General features: G+C 42.6%; 1 protein-coding gene across 5 annotated transcripts in view; it reads right to left on the bottom strand.

The window, feature by feature from the left end:
* gbf1 (golgi brefeldin A resistant guanine nucleotide exchange factor 1) overlaps positions 1-13,387 on the bottom strand; it is a 41,670-nt gene extending 28,283 nt beyond the window's left edge. For 4 of the 5 annotated variants that reach the window (XM_053874462.1, XM_053874461.1, XM_053874463.1 and 1 more), the window contains exons 1-3: positions 13,093-13,387; positions 10,986-11,089; positions 10,341-10,407 (exon numbers count right to left, since the gene is read on the bottom strand). In XM_053874462.1, the coding sequence (XP_053730437.1) occupies positions 10,341-10,407; positions 10,986-11,081 (163 nt within the window). In that variant the 5' untranslated portion in view covers positions 11,082-11,089; positions 13,093-13,387. The remainder of the gene's footprint in view (positions 1-10,340; positions 10,408-10,985; positions 11,090-13,092) is intronic. The other variant, XR_008415778.1, reaches the window with a different exon arrangement.
* Between the last annotated feature and the right edge of the window lie 2,371 nt (positions 13,388-15,758).

Raw genomic sequence — 15,758 nt, 5'->3', positions numbered from 1 at the left:
ATTTCTAAATGGGTGTTTTCCAGAAGAGCAGTAATCCAAAACCCGGCCCGGTAAGTGGCTCGTCTACAGATACTGGAGCTAATGTCAGACAGCTGAGTAAATGGGACATCGTCCAGGGACTGCATTATTATCTTTTAACATGAGAGTGGATTTGGTTAAGGAGGTTAGTGAACCCACTTTTACCACGGAAAAGTCACAGCTCCTCTGTGTCGTTGGAGTTGAGAAACACATAAGTAGTATTTACTTACTGTATTTGAATTTCTTCTGCTTGGAAGACATTTGGGGAAAGGTGTGGGGCGTCGGCATCTAGCACTACATCTTCAGAATCGCAGCAACAATGCTGCAGGTGGGCAACATTATGGAATGCATGTGGAGAAACACGGGGAGGTGAATAGGAAGGAAGGATGGAAAAGTAGAAGCTAACCTGGAAAAGAGCATGGAAGCCACCTGGATGCTAAATATAAAGTTGAGCTGTACGAGTTTAAAAACAGCGATACTTCTGGCCTTCGATGCAAATGCAAAATAAAAATTAAAATGAATGGATAATTATGTATCTACTGTTGTTGAAGATTAACAAAATAAATGGTTGTTTATACCATCACATGTCACAACATTAGCACCAGAAGCTGAGTTAGGGTGAAGGAAGGAACTGTTCTAACACTTCAAAAGAGATTTTAAAGAGCACAGTATATTCAGAGCATGTGGTATTGATTCATAATCGAGGATCACTGAGGCCAACACTTGAAAACAGAGATTTCACCAAAACCACAAAACAACTTTCGATGTCACACTCAACAAAACATCTATAAGTTGGACTCTGACCACAGAAAGGTACAAAGTTGAGCAAGTCTTAAGAAGTGCAAATCAAATTCTTCCTGTTATTTCAGTTTATGAGGATAAATTCTTTCCCATGAAGTTGGTTTCTGCAGCGCAATGTGTCTCCCACATAGTGAGCTGGTTCTGCACACGCAAGGCTGCGCCTATCCAATCCGACTGGCATCACGGCCGTGGAATGCTGAAGTCCACATTTTTCCCATTCAGCAAGGAAAAACGGCCTTTCAAAGCCAATCAGCTAGAAATGTTGCTTTGTTTTTATTTTCGACTGAACTTCCTGGAACCTATTATGGAGCTGTCAGGGATGTATATTTAGCTATGGCAACACAGGGCCTCCTCGCCCCCTTGCGCCACTGGCCATGTCACCTCTGATAAACAGAAAAACAATTGGTTATCCCTTTTGTCACCTTTAAAGAAAAATGTGAGAGTGGCCCATCTCATGCTGTAGGTGACAGATAACTGCAACTCGACTGTACAGCACTACCCGTGTCTTCAGTTCAGACCTCTTCACCTGTGTGGTCAATATATGCACTATAAGACCAATACAGAGCAGTGATTTAAGCAAATTGAGAAAGCCATAAATTGCAACTACTGCTTGAGCGAAACAAAACAGCAATGTTTCTGGAACACAAATGCAAAAACCACCTTTGACACACAACTCAGTTAACATACAAACTTTTGTATTCAGAGATCACCCACTGTAGCACCTGACCCCTGGTAAAGCTCATCATACTCTCCAACCTCCAAGTCAGTCAGACTAACTTGCAGAACTCCTGCTAAGATCCTGCTGTAAGTTGTAAACTGTGTGACATCTAAGCTCTTGCACACAAAAGTCCGCTCAGCTTCCTCCGTGGTCACCACAGCAGCGTTTGTCAAACTTGTTATCACCGGTACTGATCGGATCCATTGAAGATTGAGTGCATCAACAGATTTGAGTTCGCACTAAATGCAGGGAAATCCATCAGTGATGATGTACCAGGTGTACAGTACTTAGGTGGTACTCATATGAGCCACTGCATGAGTCCACTTGTACTTATACAATCTCAGTCCACATGACAGCACCAACACAAGCAGGTACATTACAAGACAAAATTACTCAAGGGAATTCTCCAAATATATATTATAGCAGAAATACTGAGTATAGGTGTTGTGTGTGTGTGTTCATGTATTAGAGTCGCAGTTTGAGGCCGGTGTACACTACAGCGCTTGTCTAATTGGATATGTGTATTAAAATGTCTGTGGTCACAGCACCCTTATGGGGCATGAAATAACAAGCAGCTGTGTCCATCAGGAGACCGTGTGTGTGTGTGTGTGAGTGTGTGTGTGTGTGTGTGTGTGTGTGTGTGTGTGTGTGTGTGTGTGTGTGTGTGTGTGTGGGAGGGATGGCTGCAGAGTGGTTTATTAACCCAGTCCATCAAGACAGTGTGGGATTCAGAGAGAGGCACCCAAGGCTTAAGGATGTAAGCGCCACACAAGCTCGACAGCAAGACACTGCCTCCCTGCAATACTAATATGAGCCCTTATTCTGTACCACAACAGACTCCAGTGCAACTGTATATTTTAGGCCACACTTCTTTTACAGCCTAAAGATATAAATAAAGCGAGGGCTTTCACCGAGTGCTACCACAACATCAGTTGGTGACGGCTGATTCTGCCATTTCAGACAAAGGACGGATAACAGGTGAACGTGTTTAATGAACACTAACAGACCTTACTTGATTCCAGTTCATATCAGTCAGCTGAGCTCAAATACATGCTCCAATCTACCCATCTCTGCCTGCAACAGTAGGGCCCAGGAAAACAAGTGTGTTCTTAATCAATTGTGTCCAAAGCATATCGCACCCATCCTGCACTGTGTGGACCAGTGCACACATTCATCTAAGAGCTGTTCAGAAACATTTTACTTTTACTGTCTCTTTTGTGTGTCTGACTGCAACAGCCAACCTGTCTGTCACGTGTTGCCTGAGACATTTTCTTCACTTTTTCAGTGACTCGTTTTATACTATTACTGAATCTAGCTATAGCTTTACATCCAGAAGTCTCCACCCTCCTGCAACAACATCTAAAATCTGCAGGGGACGAATCCATTTTAATCCATTAACCCAATGTGTTCTACATATGATGTAGAAGCAGAATCTTGAATTGTGCAAACAATATGGCACATGTCGGTTTACATTCCTGCCATCCATTTTCTTACAAACATCTTTTACAATTGCTGTCATGGTAACGCAGCAGGCAACACAACAACAGAGAGGACAGTAAATAACAACAACTATGTATTGCGTATTACGGTCTTGGCCTACAGTGGGTGTCAAACATACCTGGGGTGTTTGGCAACACAGTGACATGGTTTCAAAAATATAACTCTTTTTATAGACCCATAAAATCATAGAGCAAACACTGGGCATGAGGTGAAGGTAATGTTGACCAAGCACAGCTTTGGATGGGCTTGAGACTGCTTTGCTATTTTAGACACTAATAATAAAACGGAGGCTTCCTTCTCAGGAATTTGTTAAAAACAAGCTTTATTTAATGTGGGACTAAAATAAAATTGTATTAATTCATATGAGAAATCTGTGTTCAAAAAGGCCAGTCAACGCCTGCTTCAATTAGATTAATTTAGAAGTGAACCTTTCTGGAATCTGCCTATAACTCACTCACTGCTGCGTGTTGACTGGGGGATCATATTATGTGCTGGTCTGTGAGAGAATGCTGTCGTTACGCACCAGAAATACACACTCAAATGTTGCAGGTCATGTCAACAGAATTCATGGGGTCATAAAGTATGCTGAGCATGGAGGCTAAACTTAGAGAGCAACTCATTAACACAGAGAAAATCTAGACTTGGCACATCAGAATATTGTCAATACCGTCTTTCGTAGTTCATCATCAAAATGTTTTTGGACAAAGCAAAACGTCAGCTGTGGTGTTCTATGCTTAAAAAGGAAAAAAGAAGTACAAACATTGGAAAAGTGTACTGACCTCAGTCAGGGAGCTCATTTCACATGACTTGATAAACACAGTACACAAATTGATTGGATTGTATGCCTTTTAATAAAGTCATGGTTTGTGTTATTTGCCAAATCTAAACAGGGCATGGCACGTCAGCTGCAGCAGTAGACACTATGATGACCAATCCTTCAAAACCTTCCTAAATCCAGGCACTCCAGAACACAAACAAAGTTCAATCATCAGTTCCTTTTCTGAAAATTTCTGCAAAGCTCATAAGAAAATGCTCATCACTATGAGTTATTTTTCACAGACAAACTTAAACATATTGTTTGGATTGGATACCAGTGAAGCAAAATTTAACACGTACAATGACTTAGCAGGATCCTTCCCTGTGGACTGACAAACCAGTGAGACTGTGGGTGCTGAACTCAAATTACCACCTCATAAAAACCTGCTTAGGAACATTAAAACACAAGCCCTGTTTACAAAGGAAAATGCCATCAATCCTCACCATCTAACAGAAGCTGACAGCAGAGAGTTGAGCCGATACCTCCACACTCTCCAACCCACTTCCAAACACCGGTGGTTTTATGTATGCAAGTCAGTAATTCAGCCATTTTTACAAAGAGGCATTGTCAATACAGCTTTCATTCAGTAAGTGTGATAATAACACAATTTTACAATTTGTTATTGGAAAATAGAGAATCAACTTTCGGATGGAAGGATGGCGAGAGGACGTTGCATGCTTAAAAGAACAAAAACAGTCATTTACACCAGAGCATGGCTCCTATGACACAAATGGCTTATGAGAACATACATTACCCAACTGAGACCTGAAGGATGTCACCAATTTTTTAAAGAAATGTTCAACTCATGAATGCCTCTGAAGGATAGGTTGCGCATGCTTGGGTGCTACCCAGACAAAACTTGGACAACATAATATTTTTGGACTTCCTCAGTCTAGACCGATCGGTCCAGAAAAGCTTACTCACATTGAAAAAGGAAAACATAAAGACTTTGCCTTACTTTGGAAACCATACATGAGTATCATAATAGATAAGTATATCTTGTCTTACTGAAATCCTCTTTCTTTGAGATTGTTACTGGACTTGCACGAATGTTTTGTGGGTGCATGTACTTGGAATGCTTGAACGTATTGTACTTTTATGTTTAAAAGGGGAAAAAATGACAATAAACATATTCTTAGAAAAATGAGACTGTTACAACAGAAAATATCCAGGCTATATTGGTGGAATGTAAAGCGCATCTACATATCTTTGCAACGCTACATTCATTTTGGGAAACATGGGGATAGTTTGTTTTGCTCATTTCTTGCCCACTGTTCCTGTCAGCACATCCAGATCCTTCACAGCACCTCAACCCTCTCCTCACTTTGACCCACCCTGCAGACACCCGAGCCAGCATGATTAATAGCCCTCTGCTGGGACTCCCCATCCACTCAGCACGTTGTTGAGAGACTCTGAAACAGAACAACAGTTGCACCCTGCCTCCTCCTAAGCCCTTCCTGTCAGTCCCTGGTTAGGGCACTGTTAACTGGGCAGCTTTACAGCTACTAACTAGTGATAAGTGACTCTCCATCCATAGTGATCTTAGAACCGCTCTGGAGTGGTAATGTGGGAATGACACAAACATTACTCACCTGAAACGTCCAGCATGGAGACATTTTGTGGAATCTTGCGCACAACACAAAATTACAGTACACTGCAGCATCAACAGAGCGAGGCCTAGTCCTCCCAAAGAACCACTGGGATGTTGGCAAGACAAGTCATCACCTTACTTTTAGACATTTGAGGTTTGAGTCAAACCTTAGGAGAATGTTCTGAAACAATTGGTTGTAAGAGTGATTGAAGTATTCTAAATCGGTCAAGTTCTGAGTATTATTAATCATTGTACTAACATTACAAAAGAGTGATTATAACCTTGATTTTTGTCATGCCGTGGACTCACTGTACAGTCAACACCTTTACAACATTAATAAGCAACTTAAAAGACAACTGCAGCAAGGATAAAGCACATTAAATGGAAAGGTGCAGTCACAGAGTCGTTAGTAACCAAATCAAAGACGGCAATAATAGACGTGACAAGCCGTCCCACTTAGTTTACAGAGTCTGACCGGGTCATAAAAATAGCACCAAGAGCATGACAGTGGATCACACCGGAGATTTCATGGTTAAACTACAAGAGTGAAGGGTCAAGGGGCAGACATGTCCACAGCAGTCATGAGCCAGACCCTCCGTGCCCCGAATGCCACCCTGGGTAAACATATTTGCATAAGTGAGTGAGTGACATGAATTACGGTTTCTTTCTGATCGGCATTTGCCAGCTGCCTGCTGCCACTTCAATTGGCGGTGATATATGTGTGAAGATCAGGTGGCAGTGGGACCGGGAGGAAGAAGGAGGGGGCATTAGGCCACAGTCAGTTCCCAAGTGCTCAGACTGTGACCTGAGGCCCCAAATGGGCTGGCCTGACCACAGCTGAGGACACAGTCTCCCTCTCTCTCTCTCTCTCACTCACTCACACACACACACACACACACACTTGACCTTGAAATGCAGCAGAGACAGGACTCATGTGTGCATTCTCTCCTGATGACTGACATGGCTGTAAAATGTGATGAATTAGTGAGCTTGTCAGTAACACATAGATTATAGGAAGTGAGGCCAGGAGGGAAAAACAAACCAGCGCTGTGCGGCGGTCAAGGACCTTGTCCTCTCATTCAACAGTCAAGAAAAGGCTGCATCGCTGTGGAGCACAAGATGTTGCTGATCCAGGACAGTCAAAACCTCATCAGGATGATAAGGCTGCAGCTATCAAATACTTAAAGAGGAACTCATCTGCCCATTTGAGTATCTTTGAAAATGACAATGGACCCCAACAAACGGTACTGTATGTGTGTGTTGGCACACAACTCCTATGATTTTAAATATTTACAATAGAAATTGTGAATAAGCCCTGCCCATGGAAAACACATTCCCGGGATCTCCCCAGCCACACCCACTCTGCTGTGAATGGTCAGGAAGAAACCTACAGCCCGCCTCTGCTGACAGCTGCCGTCAAACTGGAGCATCTCACTGCAGTCTAAACGGTGAATAAACTCCACATTTCTTCTTTGTCAGTCCAAATGAGCTGACATACACCGCCCTGTGCATGCACTCGGTTGTTTAGAGAGAAAAATATGTGGATATTTTGGATGAGCTCAAAAATACAGGTCTTCTGGAAGAAGGTTAGATCAACAATGGAGAAAATATTTGTGGTTCCTTATGGTCTCATGGAGGGTGATGTGATCTGTCAAGAGGATGTGTACCTGTGCAAAGTGCTATTAATTGCTGCAAAAAAGTCCATAACAAGAATTTGGTACAAAACTGAACCAGCAAACAATGAATAAATGTTGTGAGGAAAATCTACAACATGGAACACCACCATTAAGATTTATTCTTAAAATGTTAACCCCCCTTAGTAGAATTTAATCACATATAATTTGCCTGATTGTATATTCTTTTTATTTTATTTGTCACTAGTCCTTCACCTCTTGTTTTTTATTTTGTCTGCGTTTGTTCTGACCCAACGCGTATGACAATTATGGCAGCCAGTTGGGCATCGTGTACGATAGTTACAGCAGCACAGTATCCCAGCATCTCACTCTCACACTGCGATCTACCACTACAGTAGTACCTATAACCCTCACATCAGCTATTTTGAATGGCATTCACTTACGTCCAATCTGACTTACGACCAGTTGGTCGGAACCAATCCCGGTCGTAAGTCAGATGTTACTTGTAAATATATGTACGGGTTAAATGAGTGTTAGTGTGGTTCCGCCTCTCACTCTCACTTCTGTGTCTGCCACCGATGACAGACACATTTGAGTATCACAGATTACTTACAAATGCTGAACTAGCTCACTTGAATCACACATTAGATTCCTGATCTGATGCAAAGCAGACATTGTCTGACATGGGCTCTGATTTTTAGCCCCCCCACGTCACATCAAATGGGGGGGCTAAAAGCCTGGATGTAATTTATACTTTATGTGATGAATGTATCATTCCGTCACTCCCTGTGTCCACAGGAGAATCTCTGGGGCAAGATTATCATCCGTCGTTTCATGAGAATGATTTTGTTGGTTTAAATCATTGGCAGATTAAACTCGCAGGAGGACGGCGTGGAGAACAACCATTCCATTTCATCTTTGATTCTATCTTTCTGTATCCCTACAACGAGGAAGTCACTGAGCCTCATCTTCTATCCTGTTATTCCATTGACACCCCCGTCTCTGCCTTAGCAAGGTCAGCTTTTTGACAAGTCTGCAAAAGAACCAGTCGGCTCCTAAATCCCTTCATTTTTATTCATACAAACACAGGTTTAGAGCTCCTCGCAGCCCCTCGATACGGAGCCGGTGTGGCCTTTTGACTGACAGCTTTCTCCTCTTACTTCCACAGACTAACTAAATTCACAAGCACACCTCTAATTGACCGGAATCAGCAGCACAGCAGCGGAGGAAGATATCAGGGGGCGAGTTGTGGATTTGTAAGGAAATATTGTGGAGGATGATTTCATTAAACTCATGCTCACCTATGTAATAATTACCTGCCCCTTCCATGAGCACGTCATGTGCATCCACAGAGAGCGTTGCCCCAGGGAATGAAATGAATGAAAACTTGTGACAGAACTATATAAAGGTCAGCCTCAAAATCATACCTTAGACTGCTCATGTATTTACCCTTCGCTGGCTGAAACATTTTCATTACAGGACTCCTCCCACACCATCCGAGTGTGCTCTATAAGGCAAATCGATGAGTCCATCCATCATTTATTAAGATGGTTTCACCGGCCAAGACCAAATGAATGTATAGTTGACTCCGGTTTGGCATCTGCTCAAAGCTCTCATTATCTGGACACCGGGCTCATGCTTCTTAACTCAGAGGAACTCATGCTCCAAATTGAGGTGGACCTGAGGCATCACAACACATGGTCCGTCACTGGCCCTGTTTCTTCAACTGGACTGGTATTGTTTGGATGCCCTTTGAGTATAACACTTATTCAAGTATATGGCAGAAACACTTTTCCTCCTTTCAAAAACATGGCCAACACTTCCTTTCCCAGAACAATCCATCTCTCAGTTTGACAAGACGCCCTGCTAAATTTACCCAACTAAAACTGCAGATGATACACTTCCAGCTGCATCGCTCTTCTCTCCAGATCTGTGGCACATGTCCCTGTCAATCACAAGGCCCAGCCGCAGACCTGAGCCAAATTCACAACTGAGTGAGAGTCAGACCAAAGCCAGCAGCAAGCTACTTGCGAAAAGTTTAGTGTAATATGTTTGCAGGGTTTAGTCGTCTGTCTTTTGCTGTTCGAGGGAGCAGCTACTTTCAAGTGAATTAACCGACGGAGCTTTCAATAAGCAGACAGCTGCACAGCTTGTGTGCAGACTCAGAGCAGCAGCCCCACACAGCCCACCCACAATATCTCCAACAAAATATCGAATGTTTGTGCGCCGACAAGGGGAGAGCCATTAGACAGAAATACTGCAGTGGAAACAAAACAAATTGATCAGCATGTCAGAGACCAGAGCTTCGTTTTTGACTGCTACAGCCTCATCAGAGTATGGATAAAAAGGTAGAGACGGGCGCACATGGGATTTGGGCTTAGGGTTGCAACAAGGCTGTCAAACATCTTTGACATGGACTCATTACTTCATGGAAATATCCAGAAACACAGGGAAACCTGTTTTATTTAACTTGGACTCAGATATTGTCCAACAGGTTTGTTTGACGGTTCTCTGGACACACTCATGGTGATTTGTGGCCGACTGGAAGGGGTTATGCATAACAGCGTGCTGGATTTCTCAAGCAGCAGCACCTGTCCATCCTGCAGTGGCAGAGGGATTCCCCGGAGGCGCTGGCAGCAGCGGGGGCTCACCACTCACAACTGGAGCAGGAGCGTTGTGGAAGCTGCCAGGACTCTCATTGCAGAGGCATGACCACATGCAGGATCTTCCTCAGAGCCAGACTGGTCTCCAGGGTGGACATAGTGACCGTTTCATTTCACACAACGCAACTCACATGTGACCAGTCACTTCACTGAAAATGTGATATGACGAGAGAACGGGGCCCGGATACAAAAGGCCAATACATGCTTGTTTTGATGTCAAATACAAATGGGATTTAAGGCTTTCGCCACACAGAAGACAGTAGGCTGCACAGATGCATGTTGCAGTTGGCCTGATATAAGGAGCCCTGGATAAATGCTACAAGATCCATGTCATTCTGAGCAATATAAGTTCTGGTAAATAATTCCTACATAATAATAATAATAATATACGTTTTAACGTGCTGACAACACAAACAACTTGTAACAGGTCACCTACACAGTTTATACCAGTAAAATTGAAGGCATGGGCATTGTTTCTGAATATTGGGAGCAGTTAAACATGAATTTTCTTCCCCTCTAACTCTGTCCATCCCATTGTCATTGTTACATAACAGCAGATCAACTCACTGTTTTAAATTGAGCGCATCAGCTGACTTACCTTTGATGTTGTTCAGTAGATCCTTGAGTTGCCCAAAACTGTTCAACAGTGGATCCTGTTCTTCATCCTAAAGAGGACACAAACATACAAATGGATGAATGAGGCACCCGAAGCCCATTTAATAGTTGAACGATGAGGACTACGGAAGACTTTGAAATCTGTACTCAGCACACTTATAAACAAGTGGTAGCACTCAAGAATGACTTTTCTAGGCCAATGGATTAGAAAGACGGATTTTATTTAACTATCACAAGATAGGAAACTAAAGAGCAGGTGGTATCTTAGTACGACTGTAACCTACAGTAAATCTGTCACTGCAAACACAAAAGCAAACATGAGTGGTGACTCATCTGACATACTTAAGACAACTCATTGTTCATGTCCACATGAAAGAATATTAAGTATTAGTGCAAGACCAGATCACATCTCTTAAAGTCCAAACACTCTTTTTTTCTTTTTCAGGAAACCGCAATTGCTTTCACATGAAATGGACACATTTCTCAGTGATTATGTTGAATTTAATTTACTTCTGAGTCAGATAAAAGTATCTTGACAATATCTGTGGGCCACACTTTAAAATTGTTATGGATCCAAATTTGCTCACTACTGATGTCAGAGCAACAGCAAAGAAAACCTTTGTCTCACCAGTGTTGTGTGTGTGTTCCATCTGGAGTTCCTCTTGATGGCCCCAACAACAGTGCTGATTTCACCCTGGACAATGTAGATACTCTTGTCCACCATTCTGCAATCTGGCAAAGAGAAAGGAGAGCGAACGTCAGCATGAGAGCACTAGAACCCACTTTGCTGCCAGACTTAAGTTCGAAGACGTTATTGTGTCAGTACTAACCACTTGGACATCCAGAATGCTTCAATAAAATCTGAGCAGATTCATTCACCAATGCTCATGAATTTCTAAACATTTATACATTTTATGAATGTTTGCATAAAGTCAAGGTCAAATAGAAGCACCAGTGGAAAAACATAGTATAAAAGTAGTGTTGTTTGAGGCGAGCTCATAGTACGGGTAAGATTTCCATTAATTCAGCAATGCATAAAACAAAGACAGATAAGCAAACAGGATCAAACAGGTATAGAGTTCATGTTTGAGAAACGATATTTCCAAAAATTGCCAGATTAACCTTCTTCTCGTGTCAGGAAATGTGTCTCCGATTATACAGTGTAGCGTGAAAGCTCGCAGGCTGCACCAGCCATCTTTCAAATTCACACTTAGCAGTCTATTGAAAACTCTAAGAGGATAAAGGAATGATATGAGGAGGCCAACATGTTGGGGCACAATGGAAGTCTTGCAGATGATGGAGCTGTTGTATAAATATGTCACAATCACAAAGGCTCAGGTATGTCCTGATCAACAGAGGCAGCAGTCACACAGGACACAGTCATTTCTACGACTCATGTGAAATGATAGACGTCACAATGAAAGATATTTCCACTAGTAACAAGTGTCAACTAAATAGTGGCTACTGAGTCGAGTCATCCAGCAAACTCAAGTTTTCAACAAACACAAAAACAAATTGTGTACATGTGGATATATGGAAGATTAATTTGTTGTAGTTGGAAGCTAGAGGGTTAAATTGTGGTTAAAAGTCAAGCACAGTAATCTGTGATAGCGAATGAGAGTGCACTCTAGACCCTCCAAGATATTGCTGACAAGTGATTTCACAAACCTACAGTGGATTTCTGCATCAGTTTGTATTCAAACAGTCAAATGGACCAAAACAAGAAAAGATTTGAGAAATAATTTTTAAAAATGTGTATATTTACAAGACAGACCAATCACATGGTATCAGGCGGTAAATGCCGTGTCTGTTCAGTAATCAGCATAAATGATTTAATGTGAAAGCAACATAGTGGTTAAACTCATGGTCAAAAGTGAATATAGCACTTAGTTGTGGGGTTTGACATTGTGGCTGTGGACGCCCAACGAGCAGTGCAACAGAAAACAGTGGTCTGTGGTGCTGTTATAATCTAGAAAAGCCAGGTGGAATGATGTAGATGAAATGTAGAAAGTATGTGTAGGAGGAGACTAAAAAACGCCTGTGATAGGTGTCACCAAAATGGTATCGCCCGATGGATAGCATAAAACCAATGGTTCAAGGATTGGCCCCTGAGAGACCCCATCTCAGAGACCAGAGGACTTGACTGGTAGCCTTCAACCAACAGTGTGGAATCCTCTCTCTCTCAGAGAGAGAGAGAGAGAGAGAGAGAGAGAGAGAGAGAAGCGGAACAAGACTGAATCTTGATCAGATTCATGAAAAAGCTTTGACATCACGACTATTCAATCATCGAGCGATTCGTCATTAACGCCTTAACAGTTGTCTGGACGTTGAGTTCTGAGACTTGCAGAGGACTCGCAGTCAGGGCATTAGCCGTCAGTGGCTTGTTTCAGAAAGTTCGATGACATGGAGACCGAAGGCGTCTCCTGGGCTGACAGGTACAACAAGCAGATGCCCGGTGATAGCTGGCATTGCGCTCCACTAACGGGCAATGTGACGTATCACCAAGTTATTAAGAGCTAACAATTCCCCGGACATTTAGATGACAACTGTCAAAGCGGCTTCAAACTGTGTGAGTGGTCGTGAGTCAAGTTAAAAGCCGGTGTTGACAGCTACCTGCTAGCAGCTAGCAGTACAACCGAGCCCATCGTATTCTGTGTGAATCACTGCTCAGACGTTCAATGAGCCGTAAAATGCATCCGACCAAAGGATTTCCCCGACAAGAATGAGAAACGTACCTGAGTTTGACCGCCGACTTTAAAAAGACGCCCTAGCCTAGCTCGGTAAGCTAGCAGCTAGCTGCCCAACAGAAGTTCGATTTGCAGAGACAGTTGAGCTAAATTCACTCAGACATTTTACTGCACAACAGCGTTATATCCTAGAACTGCTCCTCCAAACACAGTCCTCAAAAAAGATCCATTGTAGAATGAATTACGGAGCTTCCCGTGGCTGTCAATCAAGTCCTGGTAAACACACTGACGTGGAAAACAGCGACCTCTCAACCGAACCCCGTGACAGCATTTGACTGACAGGTTGTAGAATGCGCGTTGGATATACGATAGAGCGTCGCATGTCCGCTTTTGAGACAAGGCGACGGAGAGATCGCAGTGATAGTCGTGATTAGTCGTTTCCCTTGGCCAAACATAACCACACACGGCGAGATAATGGAGTATAACTAGTCTGTGCTGCGATGTAATAAGGGCGGGACAAGAACAGCAGCTGTGCAGTGAAGGTTGGTTGAGCCTGGGAAGGTTGATGACGTAGGCATCGTGTCCAGCTCCTCAGCAGGCTTGTTCTCTGCCTGGCTGAGTATCATTACGGAATTAAAAAGTATTTTTTAACGCCCTGAGTTCCTTTTTTATCAGTTACTGTTGTCATTTTGTGTTTATAATAAAAACGTGAAAATTTTTCAATTTACATTTCCACTCTAATTCCGTTTGTGCACAGCTGTGCATAGCAATTTCTTCAATTATTCGCTGGTTATTGTGAATTCACCTTCCTTTTCCCATTTTTGTTCTTGGGTTCTGTGGGGTCCTTATTTTTAGTTGACGTACACACGCAAAACTCGCCCCAATTATTCTTTTACACTAGGATCCTACATGTCAATGTGATTTTCTTGTTTCCTTTTCGGCAAATATTTGTGAAGATTTAAAGATCAAGATTGACGCTTTCTTTTTGAGTCCAGAATAGTCTGAGTAGTATGTAGTTCCCTTTTTTGTTCATCCTCAACATTTGCTACCAAGCTTATTTAGCTCATGGTTTGAGTCCTAAGCACTCCATCTAATGGTTTTCCACCTGGCTACAACTTCCTTAGTACAAACATTTCATTGGTATTTTGTTCTTAAATGAGGGACTACTTTTCTTTTGTTTTTTTTTTACTTGATTTGTGTGATTGTTGGTTGTATTGTTTATTTTTAGTTTGGATGTTGTGTTTCATATCAATGAAACATTAAAATAATTTCTTCCACCCGTACAGAATTTTTCTATGGATCTTTTGTTCCATGGTAGAAGTCAAATATATATATTCACTTGTGCTTAACGTGTCACATCATTTAAAAATAATTTTCATTCATTAATCTTCAACAGCAGATGCAGATTTGTAGTGGAGAAAGAACTGAAGCAACTCGACTAGAAGATGCCTGAACAACTCCACACTAGCAGGAGTTGTGGCATATTTTCACAACACTTCTCTGCCATCATTCAAGCCTCAGTTTAGCCTGACCTCATCAAATCTTTTGACTTCATGCTTAAACAGCAGACAATCTTCCTTTAAATTACATTTTGAACAGATGCAAAATGTGCGATTAATTTGCCATTAATTGTGAGTTAACTCTGCTTTATTTTATTTTATTTTATTTTATGTAGCAAAGCACTTTCCTAGTTGGTGAGATCCTCTCTGACATTGCCAAAGACGATTCTGATTCTGATTCTTTAGTGCGATTAATCGCGATTAAAATGTTAATCTATTGACACACCCTGTTCCAGTATGACAAATATGACAGTTTCGCTTGACTTATTGACTCTTCCTCATTGCATATTGTGCTAAAAACTAGTGTGTGTGTGGAGCCCACTCCTCAACGCTTCCTCACCTGCTGCTACTCTTGGTTTAAAACGTGTACAATTGACTTTTATCTGAAGCTGTGTTTGCTCTCTGCAAACTGTTTGATCACCTGTGGGATTTGAAAATCGCAACACTTCATCTGCAAATATATGCACATCATCATTCTCCAGCAGCAGATATGTGCGCGCCACAGCAGAAGTGCTGTGGGTCTGACGTTCATATGAACCTCTCATTAGCTCTCAGCACTGCGGTGCGTGTGAGGACCGCAGCTTCAGTGTAGAGCCTGATAAGCCGCTGACATGGTGCAGCTCAGCATCACTGAAGACATTGCTGCATCCCAGCAGCTATGAGAGTCATTTACAACCACATGAGGTCAGAGTTCAAACGTCAGCTCATCATGTAATGAGAGCAACAGTGCAGACCAGCAGATCAGTGCTATTGTTTTTGACTTTTTTTTTCTCCGAGTGCTGCTCTCTGTCGTCTGCATTCACACACTCATTCTCAAGAGGAATTCTTGAGTGCTGCTGCTCATCACTCCCTCATCAGCACCAACAGTCCCAGAGTCCCAGATCATCCCAGGGGGGGAGATTGACCAGGGAGGTGCTGAGACCAGAAGATAAGACATGTGAAGACATGTGAGCAAAATAAGCACAGCCTCAAACTTCACTGCCATGTTGTGGTGGCACGGAAGGAGCCTGTTGAGAGAGGGAGGAAGCGAGAGCGCCTGAGCGGAGTGAGGGGTGTGACTACAGCAAACACACCTGCAGGTGGATGAGGTGAACTCACGGCTGCACTACGCTGAGGTGAGTGCCTGACACGCATATCACGGCAGCCTTATCAGGG

This window comes from Synchiropus splendidus, chromosome 9 (genome assembly GCF_027744825.2).
Source record: "Synchiropus splendidus isolate RoL2022-P1 chromosome 9, RoL_Sspl_1.0, whole genome shotgun sequence".
Taxonomy (NCBI): Eukaryota; Metazoa; Chordata; class Actinopteri; order Syngnathiformes; family Callionymidae; genus Synchiropus; species Synchiropus splendidus.
Note: the sequence above shows the minus strand (reverse complement) of the source record. Positions and strands in the feature narration are given on the sequence as shown.